Raw genomic sequence first — 15,342 nt, 5'->3', positions numbered from 1 at the left:
GGGAACCCTCTCAACGTTGAAGGAGTATTTTGATGAGGACTTGAAATGTCACAGCATACAAGTCTATGGACCAAGTGCTGGAAAATGGGATTAGAATAATTATGTGCTTGATGGCCAGCGTGGACGAAATGAGCCGAAAGTCCTCTTTTCCTGCTGTAAAATCCGATGGCTCTAATTGACCTTCATAAATGAAGTTCCTCATCCTGGCAACCATTCTCGTGAATATTTTCTGCACTCTCTCCAACACCTTCACATCATTTCTAAAGTGCGGCGCCTGAGAAGAACTGGACACAATATTGCTGATGCTGAACCAATGCCTGATGTAAGTTCTTTAAAAAAAATCTTTTTATTGCCATTTTCAACATTATGTACATTGCCGTTTGTTTTTATTTATTGGACAGTATAAATAAAAGGCTTTTGTCTTATGTTACTTTATTTACAAATTGTTGCCGTCTACTTCGGCGTGTCCTCCCCCTCCGCCCCCCTTTCCCTAACGTCTCCCCGTCTCCCCCCTTACCGTCCTCCCTTGGTCAATCCGGGGGTATGCTCCCCCTGATCCTTGTCCCCCCCCCTTCCCCCCTCACTTTCTTTTCTCCCATTGTCGGCTTCAGCCGTGTTCTTTTTGTGGATGGGGGGGGTTTGACCCTCCTCCCCGACCCCAGTGTTGCCCTTCTTTGTCCGCCTCAGACTCTCTGCCTTCTCCCCCCCCCCCTCTCTCCTGGGTTGTGCGTCCCTGGCGTTCCTCCTTGTATTTTGTTTTTTTCCCCCTCTTCCTTGTCTAATTCTTCCAGTTCCCTCTCTATTGGCTGTTGTTGGCCTCCAACAGGTTTTGAGAGAGACCGACAAATTGCCCCCATGCAGTAAGGAAGCCTTCCTCCCACCCTCGGATGCCGTATTTGATCTTCTCCAGGTGGAGAAATTCCGAGAGGTCAGCGAGCCAGTCTGCAGCTGTGGGTGGTGCTGCCGATCGGCAGCCGAGCAGGATTCTCCGGCGTGCGGTTAGAGAAGCGAAAGCAAGGGCGTTGGCCCCCTTCCCCATGTGTAGCTCTGGCTGCTCCGATACCCTGAAGATTGCCACTATTGGGCATGGCTTCACCCTCACCCCCATAACCTTGGACATTGCCTCAGAGAAGGCTGTCCTGAACCCAACAAGTTTGGGACAAGCCCAGAACTTGTGGGTGTGGTTGGCCGGGCCCCTCTGGCACCATTCACATTTGTCCTCCATCTCCGGGAAGAACCTGCTCATTCGGTTCTGGTCAGGTGCACTCTGTGCACCACATTGAACTGTATGACGCTGAGCCTCTAATAGTGTGGTCTCTGGGGCCCGAGGGGTATCTGACCGTCTCTTTCCAGAGGAAGTGTTTTATTTGTTAGTGTCTCATATCATGTCCTGTCGGTAGTCCCCATTACTCTGTTAGTTTTTTCAGCATCGCTAGTCTGTGCCCTACGTAGAAGTCCTTAACTGTTAGCATTCCCCCATTCAGCTTCCATTTTTTAAACGTTGCATCTAGCATGGCTGGCGGGAATCTGTGGTTACCGCAGATGGGAGTCATGGGGAAACGTCTTGGTCAGCCCGAAGTGCTGTTTTAGTTGGCCCCACGTTTTCAGTGTGGCCCCTACCACTGGGCTCGATGTGTATTTCACCGAGGAGGATTGGAGTGCTGCTGTGGCCAGGGCTCGGAGGGTCATTCCCTTGCAGGGAGCCTCCTCCATCTGCACCCACTCAGAGTTGGGTCCTTGCACCATTTTAAACGGGAGTCCCTCCAGCTCTGTCCCTCCCCTGTTTGGGTTCACGGGAATGCCTCGCTTTTGCCCAGGTTGAGTTTCTAACCTGAGAAGGTTACGAACTCTTCAGATCCACATGATTGCTTTCAGTCCTTCCTATGGCTTTGTGACGTACAGGAGCAGGTCATCCGGATAGAGTGAAACTCTGTGCTCTCTGTCTCCTCTTTGGATGCCCTTCCAGTTTTTCGTGCCCTGTAAGGCGAATGCAAACAGGAGCGGGGACAACGGGCATCCCTGCATTGTACCTCTTTGTAGCTGGAGGTTTTCAGAGCTGGTGGTGTTAGTTTGAACACTCACCTTGGAAGCGTTGTGCAGGAGTCTCACCAAAGCGGTGAATACTGCTCCTAGCCCAAACCATTCCAGTACCTCAAGGAGGCACTTCCATTCGACTCTTTGAAGGCCTTTTCTGCGCCCAGGGAGACAATCACCTCTGGTGTTCTCTCCCCGGGGGGGGGGTGGGGGGGGGGGGGGGGGTGGGGCTCATTGTTACATTTAACAGCCGCGTGATGTTCGCAGTGAGTTGACAAAACTTGACAAAGCCCGTTTGGTCTTCAGCGACCACCTCTGGTACAGAGTTCTCCAGCCTTTTAGCCAGGACTTTTGCAAGTATTTTTGCGTTAACATTCAGCAGTGAAATGGATCTGTATGATCCTAATTCCGTCAGGTCTTGGTCTTGTTTGAGTATCAGTGAGATTCTGGCCTGCGCTAGCATAGGGGGTCAAAGTGCCCCTTGTCAGCGAATCTGTGAACATGTCCTTTAGATGTGGGGCCAGAGCCGGTGCAAATTTTTTGTAAGAAGTCCGCTGGGAACCCATCGGGTCCCGGTGCCTTCCCTGCCTGCATGGAGCTGATGCTCTCCATGATTTCTCCAAGATCTATTGGTGCAGCTCCCCCGTCTGTTTTCCCCCACAACTGGTAGTTCCAGTCCGTCGAGGAACTGTTTCATCCCCGCATCCCTGTAAGTGGGTGGGGGGGGTTTGGAGGTGTACAGCCCTCGGTAGAAAGTCTCGAATGCTTGACTGACCTCTTTTGGTTCTGCTACCAGTCCACCTCTGTTGTCCCTCACCTGCGCTATTTCTCTCGTGGCTGCCTGCTTTCTCAGCTGGTGAGCCAATAGGCGGGCAGCCTTTTCTCCGTGTTCGTAAAAGGTCCACGTGTCTGGTGGAGTTGGTGCACTACGTTCCTAGTCGATAGCAGTTTAAAGTCCATTTGTAGCTTTTTCCTCTCAGCCAGCAGCCCTTGTCGGCTATAAATTCCCTCTGATTACAGCCTTCAGTGCCTCCCAGAACATGGAGGGTGAGACCTCCCCGTTCCGGTTGTTACTCACGTAGTCGCCTATGGCATGTGATGTTTTCTGGCAGAAGGCCTTGTCAGCCAGGTGGTCTGTGCCCAGCCTCAATGTGAGGCGCTGGGCACAGCCTGTCTCTAACCTCGCATCCACGTAGTGCGTAGTGTGGTTGAGAATTATTGTCGTGGAGTACTCCGTTCCTACTATTCCTGGAAGCACCGATTCCCCCACTGCAAAGAAGTCAATACGAGTACGTAACTTGTGCACTTGCTCCATAAATGTTCCCAGTTCCTTTTCCATGCCTGTCTTTTTGCCTGTTCTGGGGCTCGATCGGTCAGTAAGCGGGTCCTGTACACAGTTGAAGTCACCCCCCATAATCGGTTGGTGCGTGTCAATGTTGTGGATTTCCGCCATGGTCTTTTTTATAAAGTCTGTATCGTCCCAGTTGGGAGCATACATGTTCACCTTCTAGGACTCTGCTGACCATGACGTACTGTCCCCCTGAGTTCGTGACTGTCCTAGTCTCCATAAATCTCGTCCTCTTGCTAATCAATATGGCTACTCCACTAGCTCTCGTCCCTTAGAATGAATGGTAGGTCTGTCCCATGCAGCTCTTTCTTACCAGCAGTCGGTCCTTCTCTCTCAGGTATGTCTCCTGCAGGTAGACTATGTCCTCCTTCAGGCTTCTCAGTTGGGCGAAGACTCTGGATCTTTTCACTGAGCCGTTAAGTCCCCTTACATTCCATGAGATTATCCTGATGAGGGGTTTCTGACCCCCCGGTCCTGCGAGATCAACCATACTTACCTGTTGGATCCTGTCGCCACCTAAATTGGCCAACTCCCGATTTAAAATGGCGAATGGCAAAGGCTGATGGGAAAGTCAGCCAACAAGACAGAAACTGGCAGGTGCAGGTTTGCTGTGTATTAAAACTCTGCAAAAGGCCAGACAACATCGATACCAGCGACCATCACCATAACAATGTAGCAGCCATCTGCATACTGATGAGCAATCCCCGGGAACAATAAGTAACATTTTGGACACACAAAGCAAAGCCAGACTCCCCGGCGCCAGCAGGAGCCAACACAAAGGAGGTGAATGAGCACCTCAAGATCGCCCATCGATCAGGTAACCGCTCCAGTATTGGAGAAATCAAACCAAGCAATTGGGACAAAGTCCAATCACTTGGGACCAGATACAGCGGGAAGCCCCTGGGGACTATAAGAGTTAAGCCTCAAGTTCAACTCGCTCACTTCACCTCTTCGTCCTGCCCGGGTCACCCAGCAACATGAACCAACATTGACCGTGACCGGTGCAGTGACCACCGAACGAAGGAAGTCTTAATTCAACGCTCGCTACGAGATAGGCGCTCCTAGCTACCAATCCGTACCAACTTCAAATCCCACGGACTCAGAACCCGAACAAAAGGCCATTTGTTCCCCTGACCTGGTGGGCCAGTCCGAAGTTAAGTATAGGCCTGTTAGTTGTAGAAGTAGCTTAGACGTAGAATTTGTGCATGAGTAGCGATTACTGTGTATAATAAATGTGCTTTGATTTGAATCTTACTAATCGGTGTATTGAGTTATTGATCATTACTCGAACTTGAACCTCGTGGCGGTATCATAAAGAAATGAATGAAATGAAAATTGCTTATTGTCACAAGTAGACTTCAAATGAAGTTACTGTGAAAAGCCCCTAGTCGCCACATTCCGGCGCCTGTTCGGGGAGGCTGGTACGGGAACCTGGCAACTCGAGAGCAAAGGTAATAAAACAGAGCAATTGAACCAAGGAGAAAGTTAGCGACATTATTTGGCGACTTCCTGACGGGACCCGATCTAGAAGTGGCATAACCACCCCGGGAGAACCCAAGAATTTGAATTAGAGATCCAATTGGGAACAGAAAACCACAAGTGTTCAAGCAGTTCTGATCAATACTCATAATTCGGAAGTGTGTGTATGCATGCGTAACTAACAGGGCGATAAGGTAAAACTGATAGATTTTTTGTTGCGACAAAACTGTCGGGAGTTTGTACTTCGAAACGTAGCGAAAGCAGTACCCGTATTTACAGCACCGCCTTAATACCCCTGTCCCAAAGGGGAGAGAGGGCAGCTTATGTAAAATAATAAATTCACCACCAACTGCATTGCTGCATTTTGTTGCAGTCAAAATTCGACACACTATCTATGAGAAATGAGCATTTTATGTCGTTTTTACATGTATAACTCTGGTTCACAATTAAGATGTCAACAATAGGGCCTGATGGTAAAATAAGATGTCAAGTGGAGTTCTGTGTAAGCTACAGTGAGCAAGTTGTTGTAACTATGTACATGAATGAACGGGATGTACAATAACAGGATGCAGGTGCAAGCAGGGGGCGTCATTCTTATCTTTTAATTGACGGTCCAAGGATGTACCAGGAGCTAACAGAAACCACTAAGCAAGGGGGAAGACAAAATGAACATAACAAGTCCAAATAAGGAATCACTGATAAGGAAACTGACCTTTCGGCAGTTTGTGGGATGTGTTTCTCACAGATTGTATATAACAAGTGATGCTGTATGAATTCTGTGTGTCTGCCAATGTTGACAGGCTGCACACGTTCTTGCAAGATCGATTGAATAAAATACTTCTTCAGAATTTGGCTAAGTGTAAATTATTATTAAGTAAGCGGTGTTTCTCACACTATCTCAATTGTGAAATCCCTTAACCCAAATTCCTTAAACCCCAAGCTGTGAAATGGCTAACTGTCCTAGTCTTTATTTTAACTTCTTCCCGCCGTTTTCAACCATTCATTTCCCAACCCGGGCACATCCTCATCCTCCGGAGTTAATTCCCGTCAGGCGGAATTTCAGCATTTTATGAAGAAAAGCTTCCTTCACCTTATAATTCCACCTCACATCAAACTTCCCCACAGCGTGGTCCAGCCATGCCCGGGTCCAGAGCTCCAACTCTTCCCCGAGCGGGGTGTATAAAACCCCACACAATTCTGCTCCTCTTAAAACGGGACACGAGGGAAGTCGCCATTCCGTGTCCGCCGGGGCCAATCAAAGAGCAACTGTTCGACCGGTGGTGGAAGTACTTCTCCGGCCCCCTTTCGGTAGGGTTGCTCATGACGGAGGCAGCAAGTGGTTGGCAATGAAGATTGCTCGGTCCATGCTGCTGGTCTGAACCCCAGCGAATCGCTGATACATCGCCCCCCCCACACACACACACATACTGACTGAGCTTCAGTTGACGGTCGCTTCTGGCGAACCCCTGTTCATTTTGCAAACTGGAACGCCTGCAAGAGGCACAACTGAAAATCGCGCTTTGTAGGAGGGGGGGGGGGGGGGGGGAATACGGGGGGACCTCTTGGACCAGGGTTTCCACCAAGGTGGCTGAAGATGGCCCAGTGCCTGGTGAATATCTGCAGTTAACACGAAACACTCCCCCCACACTCTTCTGCTTTAAGACTGTCCTTACATCGAAGACGTCACAAATGCGTTAACTGGCAACTGGTGTGACATTGGATGAAGGGGTTGGGTCACAGTTACTGTCAAGTCCGACAACTCTTCTTAACTTTCAACGCTTATCTCTTCCATTAGGTAAGCTCTTCTGCCAGCGCAGAGGTGCCGAGTAACTTATTCATTCAACCATGTGTTAGCTGTTGCAACAGATCGAAGCCTCCGTCCAGTCATTCTTTTTTGTGCATTTGTATGTGTGTGTGTGTAAATGTAAAAAAAAAAGTTCGAATGTGAGTTTGCACCAGCAACGAAAGTGTAGAATGAGCATGGAGTTACAGTTTGGATAACACCACATCAAGATGTTTCTGTGTGGTGCTCAGCCTCAGGGACTACTTTGGGAATTGCTGCTGATGGGAGTGATGTTGGCCGCTGCATGCCCGCCCAAATGTACATGCAGCCAGTTTAAAGTGGACTGCAAAGGCATCGCCCTGACAATGTTCCCAACGCCTCTCCAGTTAGACACCAGGCACCTGAACCTCGCGAGCAACGACATCGCCGAGATCGACTCCCTGCAACTCAGCCTTCTCAGTGACCTCGTGCACCTGGACTGCAGCCACAACAAAATATCGGAGATCTCCAAACTGCACTTCCTCAGCGTCGTGAAGCTGGTTTACCTGGACCTCAGTCACAACCGCTTGAGGAATCTCGGTGAGTCGACATTCACACCGCTGACTAACCTGGTCATCTTGAAGCTCAACGGCAACAAGGATTTGAAAGAACTGGACGATGGCATCTTTGCAAACAACGTGGGGCTCCAGGAGATTAATCTCAGCAACAATGGCTTGTTATACTTAAACACCAGCTCGATAAAGAGCCTTCAAGGTCTGAAGGCCGTGTACTTGGCCGGTAACCCCTGGGACTGTCAGTGCCCAATTTCACAACTCAGTGAGTGGATTTTCAAACATAATAAGTCTTTTCCAGGTGAGTTCAGTAAATATTTTTTTAAATATAAATTTAGTGTACCCAATTAATTTTTTTCCAATTAAGGGGCAATTTAGCGTGGCCAATTCACCTAGTCTGCACATCTTTGGGTTGTGGGGGCGAAACTCACGTAAACACAGGGCGAATGTGCAATCTCCACACAGACAGTGACCCAGAGCCAGGATCGAACCTGGGACCTCGGCGCCGTGAGGCTGCAGGGCTAACCCACTGCGCCACCGTGCTGCCAAGGTTCAGTAAATCTAACCGTCTCTTCATTGCCTGGTTTGCTATACTGGTTGGCATGATAGGTAATGGATGTAGTGGGTGGTGTGTGCATAAACACAATCTTGTGTTAGTAGAAATAATGAATGTTCTGAAAGTGGACATGGAGATATTTCCTCTTGTGGGGCAATCTAGAATGAGAGGTCAGTTTTAGGATAAGGGATAGAAGATTTAATACTGAGATGAGGAGAAATTACTTCTCAAAGGGTTGTGAATCTGTGGAATTCACTACTGCAGAGGGCGGTGGACGCTGGGATATTGAGTAAATTTAAGGAGCAAATAGACAGATTTGTAATTACCAATGGGTTGAAGGGTTATGGAGAATGGACAGGAAAGAGGAGTTGAGGGAGAGGAGATCATCATGATCATATTGAATGGCGGAGCAGGCTTGAGGGGTTGAATTGCCTACTCCTGTTCCTAATTCATATGCTCTTATGAATCAAGGAATGTGGCAACAGGGTCCTTTGGCCCCTCGAGCCAATCCTGCCGCCATTCAATGAGGTCATGGCTGATCGGCAACCTAACTCCATTTACCCACTTTAACCCCCATATCCTTTAACACGAATGGCTAACGTAAATGTATCAATCTCAGTTTTGAAATGAACAATTAATCAATTGTCCTATGCAGAAAGGAGTTGCAAACTTTAACCCCCTTATGCATCAAAGTGTTTCTTAACTCCACTCTTTAAACATGTGGCTCTTTTTTGTGGCTGACCCACTCCATTCAGTGGAAATGGTGTAGAACGGGAGAAACTCTGTTCCTTTTAAAATCTTGAACACATCAATCAAATTTGCTCTTGGCCTTCTAAATTCCGGGGGATACATCCACAGTTTTTTTTAACGCCCTTTGCAATTTAACCCCTGGAATCCAGTCACCATTGCGTGCATAAAATGTGATGCCCAGAGTTGTTGACCGTACTCCAGGTGTGGTTTAACCGGGGCTTTGTGCTGCTGAAGCGCCTCCTCAACCTTTGAAACAAAGACTGAAAGAGAAACAAAGGGTGTGATTTCCCGGCCCCTCCTGCTAGCAGGATTTTCCATTCCCGCTGAAGGCAAGCCCTCGTGGCAGGTTCCCCGGGTGGCGTAAAGGACCATTGGGCTCGCTGGCGAGCTGCTTCCATTACTACTGGATAGCTGCTAGGAGAGGGGGGAGAAAGGGGGTGTAATCCCACCCAAAGTTACCTGTCAAAAGTAATGATATAGTTTGAATAGTTGGCCGTGGATTCTGGATTTAAACTGTCCCAGCAGAGAGGCAATAGGGAGTCTGAATTGACTGGACAACCATTAGATAAATAGATTTTTACACATGAGCAAGAAATTAAAAAAAGACTCGCCAATGCTGGAAATATGCACCAGTTCAGCCAAGCAGCGAAGTTGGGAAACAGGTTAACTTGGTTCTGATGAAGGACCTCAGCTGTAACATTAAACCTTCCTTCTCTTGCAGAAGCAGACTGATACTTCCTGCTGTCTATTTCCAGCATTTTCCATGTTTTGCAGACCAGGTTGTGGAGTTGAAGGAGTCGAGCCTGAAAAGGGGAAAAAAAAGAGGGATTAGAACATAGAACATAGAACATAGAACATAGAACAATACAGCGCAGTACAGGCCCTTCGGCCCACGATGTTGCACCGAAACAAAAGCCATCTAACCTACACTATACCATTATCATCCATATGTTTATCCAATAAACTTTTAAATGCCCTTAATGTTGGCGAGTTCACTACTGTAGCAGGTAGGGCATTCCACGGCCTCACTACTCTTTGCGTAAAGAACCTACCCCTGACCTCTGTCCTATATCTATTACCCCTCAGTTTAAGGCTATGTCCCCTCGTGCTAGCCATTTCTATCCGCGGGAGAAGGCTCTCACTGTCCACCCTATCCAACCCCCTGATCATTTTGTATGCCTCTATTAAGTCTCCTCTTAACCTTCTTCTCTCCAACGAAAACAACCTCAAGTCCATCAGCCTTTCCTCATAAGATTTTCCCTCCATACCAGGCAACATCCTGGTAAATCTCCTCTGCACCCGTTCCAAAGCCTCCACGTCCTTCCTATAATGCGGTGACCAGAACTGTACGCAATACTCCAAATGCGGCCGTACCAGAGTTCTGTACAGCTGCAACATGACCTCCTGACTCCGGAACTCAATCCCTCTACCAATAAAGGCCAACACTCCATAGGCCTTCTTCACCACCCTATCAACCTGGGTGGCAACTTTCAGGGATCTATGTACATGGACACCTAGATCCCTCTGCTCATCCACACTTTCAAGAACTTTTCCATTAGCCAAATATTCCGCATTCCTGTTTTTCCTTCCAAAGTGAATCACCTCACACTTCTCTACATTAAACTCCATTTGCCACCTCTCAGCCCAGCACTGCAGCTTATCTATATCCCTCTGTAACCTGCTACTTCCTTCCTCACTATCGACAACACCACCGACTTTAGTATCGTCTGCAAATTTACTCACCCACCCTTCTGCGCCTTCCTCTAGGTCATTGATAAAAATGACAAACAGCAACGGCCCCAGAACAGATCCTTGTGGTACTCCACTTGTGACAGAACTCCATTCTGAACATTTCCCATCAACCACCACCCTCTGTCTTCTTTCAGCTAGCCAATTTCTGATCCACATTAAAACTTAATTTTAGTTGAAAGTAAGGATTTGAATTAGCATGTAGTTACAGTCGGGCTAATATCTCTTCAACTAGGAAGGAAAAATAGAATCACGTTTACTGCATGAATGTTGCTGAAATAGTCCTGAATGAAGTTTTAAAAAGACCCAGCAGTTTTAGTAGACCAGATGCCAAATGTGTCCAATTGGTACAGAGCAGCAATCAACAAAGCTAATAAGATGCTGAACGACATAGCCAAAAGAATAGACTAGAAGTCAAAGGAGGTACAGTAATGATCAAACTGCTTAGTGGGCACCTTGAATACTGCATCTCATTCTGACCACCAAGGAGCAATAGACACACGAGACTAGAGGCACTGCAGAGGAGCGCCATTGGGCTCTGCCCAGTGTCTGGGGTCCTAATTATGAAAAGAGACTGAGGCTTTCCATTTGGAATGTAAGCCCCAAAGAGGTGATCTTACAGATTTATATAAGACTCTCAAGGGTATAAATAAAAAGAACCTCTGAGAATATTGCTTTAAATTAAACTTTGTGTCACAGAATCCAATGAGCCTAAGGTAATTTTGGGGGCGACATTGTGAATTATTTAGCTCCAAAAGAGTGACCATCCTGGAAAACGAGGACCTAGCTAGATACATGGGCAGGGAAAGAAAAACAGGGGAGAAACAGTTGGATGGTGCAACAATTTCAAATACAATTCCTTGCTCAGCTTTTCATTTAATAACTTTTTCTGCTTTATCGTTTAAGTAACCACAAGCACTAAATACATTAGTACCTTGTTGATTTTTGCACAAAATAGTTTTTTTTAAAATAGATAATATATTAAAGTTTAAAACATCACATACCTGACTTCCCTTGGATAAACCTTTCGACAATTCCCAGGAATGTATGCTTGGTGAATTCTGATTCCTGCTATTGGGAATGGGCTCAATTTCTAACTTAGAATCATAGAATTTACAGTGCAGAAGGAGGCCACTCGGCTCATCGAGTCTGCACCGGCCCTTGGAAAAAGCACCCTATTTAAGCCCACACCTCCACCCTATCCCTGTAACCCAGTTGCCCCACCTAACCTTTTTTGGACACTAAGGGCAATTTAGCATGGCCAAACCACCTAACCTGCACATCTTTGGACTGCAGGAGGAAACCAGAGCACCCGAAGGAAACCCACGCAGACACTGGGAGAACGTGCAGGCTCCGCACAGACAGTGACCCAAGCCTGGGATCAAATCTGGGACCCTGGAGCTGTGAAGCAGCAGTGCTAACCACTGTGCCGCCCTTAGTGGTGGTATTGGTATTCCCATTTAATTTAAAAATGAAACAATAAATCTGAATAAGGAATTTTAAAACATGTATAAATTGCTAAAAACCTGAAGAAAGCTCCAAACTCTTTGTTTGTGATATAGCACAGAGTGTAGCTCCTGCGGACTCTGGTACTTGGTGCTGGGGGTTCAAGGGTGCACTGGAAGAAGTTGAGGCATTAGGGAAAAAGTGTAAATGATTCTATGTCTTCAAATTAAGTTCTGCTACTATTGTGTTACTAGATACTAAGGCAAAATAAATCCAAGTGAGGGCTGCACGGTGGCGCAGTGGTAGCACTGCAGTCTCACGGCGCCGAGGTCCCAGGTTTGATCCTGGCTCTGGGTCACTGTCCGTGTGGAGTTTGCACATTCTCCCCATGTCTGCGTGGGTTTCCCCCCCACAACCCAAAGATGTGCAGGGTAGGTGGATTGGCCATGCTAAATTGCCCCTTAATTGGAAAAATTGAATCTAAATTTAATAAATAAATAAATAAATAAATCCAAGTGTGGTACACATTTAACACCCTAGAGCTCTAGTATATCTCACTCTTAGTAAAATCATGTTTGTTGCTGTTTCATTTGTTTTCCTATTGCTGGATATGGAAAACAGCGATGCAGACTTGCTACAGTATCAGTCACACACTTTGCTTTAAGAATGCAGCCAACGTTGCTATTCTAAATTAAAAGCATCGATCCGCATCCTGAATTGAATATAGATTACAAGCTGTGCCTCTCTTGCTTTCTGATTTTCAAACTGTTTTGTGTGGTGGGCCTATGCCAGTATTGATACACCCCTACACTTAGGACCCCCAATGTGAAAGGCTAACTCCTTTTCTCCACACACTTCAATCCTTTGTTTGCAAAAATATACAAAACTCAGATTTTAAATGATCAATTGATCAAACATTTGCCATTTGCGGAAGAGTTTTCCAAACGTCTACCACCCTTTTCCGAAGTAAAAGTGATTTCGAACTGCACTCCTGAAAGATCTGGCTCTAACCTTTAGTCTACATCCTCTAGTCCTAAGTTCCCCAACCAAGGGGAATAGTTTCCGTCTCCCTTCCCTAATAATTAATTCCTTAATCACATGAAAAAAGCTAACCTTCTAAATTCCAGGGAATAGGACTCTATTTTGTGTAATCTAGCCTGGTAACTTAACCCATGGAATCCAGGTATCATTTCTGGTAAATCCACGCTGCAGTGCAAAGGATAACCTTTCTGGTCCTCCAGTGTTCTTGTCAGAAATTATTTAAAGTTGATGGTTAAGTGGACATCTTCTTTCAATGACAGATGACACGCAAGAAAACACGAAGGTATGTAAGTTTTAGTTCTTTGTATAGCTGTGTGTATACTTTTTTGCTTATTTGTATTCTTGTTTGTGTTTCAATGTAATTCAACAAACAGTAAATTAAGGAAATAATTTTCTTTTGATTAACAGATGAAGCTAATACATTCTGCACTTCGCCAAAATCAATGGTTGGCATTCGTGTATCCAAAGCTTTAGTCAAGATATTCGAGGTTTGTCACACACCCCTGGGTTACTTCGACTATTTCTTTTTTGTGATTGTTGGTTTTGCAATATTTATCAGCGGTATCATCGTTGCCTCACTTACGGGTGCAATTCTGGTCTTCTTTGAACGTAAAAAGATGTTTACAGACGAAGAAGATATAGATATGAAGCAATATAGATCAAATAGAGTTGTTGTCAGGCTTTCCAAAGTTACATGATATGGGACCTTGTAGAAATATCATGCCACCATTGCATGTACGCAATCAGCAGGTGTCTTCATTATAACATATATTCACATGCCAATGGATCAATGCAATGATCTGTTGTGGAGGACTGGAGTGTATCACTCTGCTAACTTATCATGGTTCTAATTACTTTATATTTCCTTTGCAATTTATGTATTATCAGAAGTACAAATTTATTTTGTAAACTATATGCCAATAAAGTTTATACTTTTATCCAAAATCTGAGATTTTGTCATGTCAATGACTGAGTGTAGTGCATTGAGTATATAAGAATCATCTTCCCCCTCCATTGTACAATTGGACTCTGGATGAACACTGGATTGCTGATATTGCAATCGGGCATCAAAGTGCTTCAGCTTTTATCCTCCCTCAATATTTCTGAAGATGTTGGATCAGCTGGCTGCAGCCATGCCAGACAACCTTCATGGCTGGCCATTGCTCACCTTTACCTAGCATCTGTGCATGAATATTAGATTAGAAATGGAAGCCCAGGATTCCCCCTTAGCAGAGCCCAATTGAGGCCTTGATGAAGATTATCTAACTCATCGCAAACCACATACCGCCCAGAAACAGGCCATTCAGCCACCAGTCAATACTAGTATTTATGGTCTACCCGAGCCTTCTCCCATCTTTTATCATCTAAATCTACTATCATAACCATTTATTCCCATCTCCTAGGATCTGAACATGAGGTGCTCCAGGGGATAGTCTTCACCATAGCAGCTTGGGAAACAATGTTTGGGTCCGTAGTGCTTGTGGCACTACTTGTATGACATTCCATGCTGAGAAAGGAGCCTGCATGGGTGACACAGGGCATGTTCCTGAAGCGTCTGAACTGTTGATGTCATAATGCCATTCAGCCCAAGCTAATGATCTGTTTGCAAATTTGGACCGTACAGGTCCATTCAACTTATTCAAATTGTTTGACTGCAAGAGGAACCCAGTATTAATGTTATTTAAAGGGCCAGGCACCCAACCTGCAGGTAAAGAGATTATAATAGCAAAGCTAATTAGAATAACTAGAGCAAAGCTTGTGGAGTATTTGTGGGGGAGATATGGTGATTTGGCAGTAAGTGTTGCTGTATTTTTTACAGATCGTACAGGGGTTTTGGTAACCTGTCCACATACAGGCTGCAACAGATATGGAGGCTACAGCTAGTGTCTCTGGGTTAGTAACACAAAAGGGAGTTGGATAAGAGGCTGTGGAGAGGGGAGGCTCTGAGTGATGCCCTCTGCCTTGGAATTGATCTCCTTCATGCTCTATAACAGTGACAGGAAGCTGTCTGTCTGGCAGGCTCCCACTATCTCGATATGAATCCTCATGAGCCTTCTCCTGTAGGCTGCCCCATTGGATTCTTCCTACAGCAGAATTTCTCAGCGACTACCAACCCCTGGTGAGCTGGCCCATGGACTTTCCTTTCTCTCGGCCTGGCTGCAGCCCATTCATGCACCGTGGCTCATCACATGCTGACCCCAACCCTTTGCTGCAATCCAAGGAACCTGAGTTGGTAGAGGATTTGTCAGATCAAGTGATGATGCTTCTTTATCACTGGTGTGGGGCTGTCCCACTCTTCCTTCTGGGTATATTGTGGCTGGACAGGTGGCAGTTCTTGTGTGTCTGAAAGCAGGAAATCGGAAAGGGAAAGATTGTGCTGAGGGATTGGTCTCGGGAGGGAAAGAAACCCATATCACTGCATCTGTAGCTTGATCGTTGTGGCAGGAAGGAGGAGGCGGTGGCGGAGTGGTATTGTCACTGGGCTGGTAATCCAGGGTAATCCTCTGGCGATCCGGGTTCGAATCCCACCAGATGGTGGAATTTAAACTCAATGAAACATCTGACCATTAACCCATTGTCAGTTGTGGTAAAAAAGCATCTGGTT

At 46.2% G+C, this 15,342-nt stretch overlaps 1 protein-coding gene across 1 annotated transcript; it reads left to right on the top strand.

The window, feature by feature from the left end:
- The first annotated feature begins 6,651 nt into the window (after positions 1–6,651).
- On the top strand, positions 6,652–13,643 carry lrrc52 (leucine rich repeat containing 52). The gene is made up of 2 exons (XM_072512882.1): positions 6,652–7,496; positions 13,146–13,643. The coding sequence occupies exons 1-2, from the start codon at positions 6,875–6,877 to the stop codon at positions 13,433–13,435; spliced, it is 912 nt and encodes a 303-aa protein (XP_072368983.1). The 5' UTR covers positions 6,652–6,874; the 3' UTR covers positions 13,436–13,643.
- Positions 13,644–15,342: the final 1,699 nt, after the last annotated feature.

This window comes from Scyliorhinus torazame, chromosome 7 (assembly GCF_047496885.1).
Source record: "Scyliorhinus torazame isolate Kashiwa2021f chromosome 7, sScyTor2.1, whole genome shotgun sequence".
Lineage (NCBI taxonomy): Eukaryota > Metazoa > Chordata > Chondrichthyes > Carcharhiniformes > Scyliorhinidae > Scyliorhinus > Scyliorhinus torazame.
The sequence above is the reverse complement of the archived record's forward strand: the minus strand, read 5'-3'. Positions and strand labels throughout refer to the sequence as shown.

Coding starts and splice junctions, on each gene's coding strand:
- lrrc52 (XM_072512882.1), top strand. CDS start 6,875: ATGTTTCTGTGTGGTGCTCAGCCTCAGGGACTACTTTGGGAATTGCTG. Junction 7,497..13,145: donor ACATAATAAGTCTTTTCCAG/GTGAGTTCAGTA, acceptor TTTGATTAACAG/ATGAAGCTAATACATTCTGC.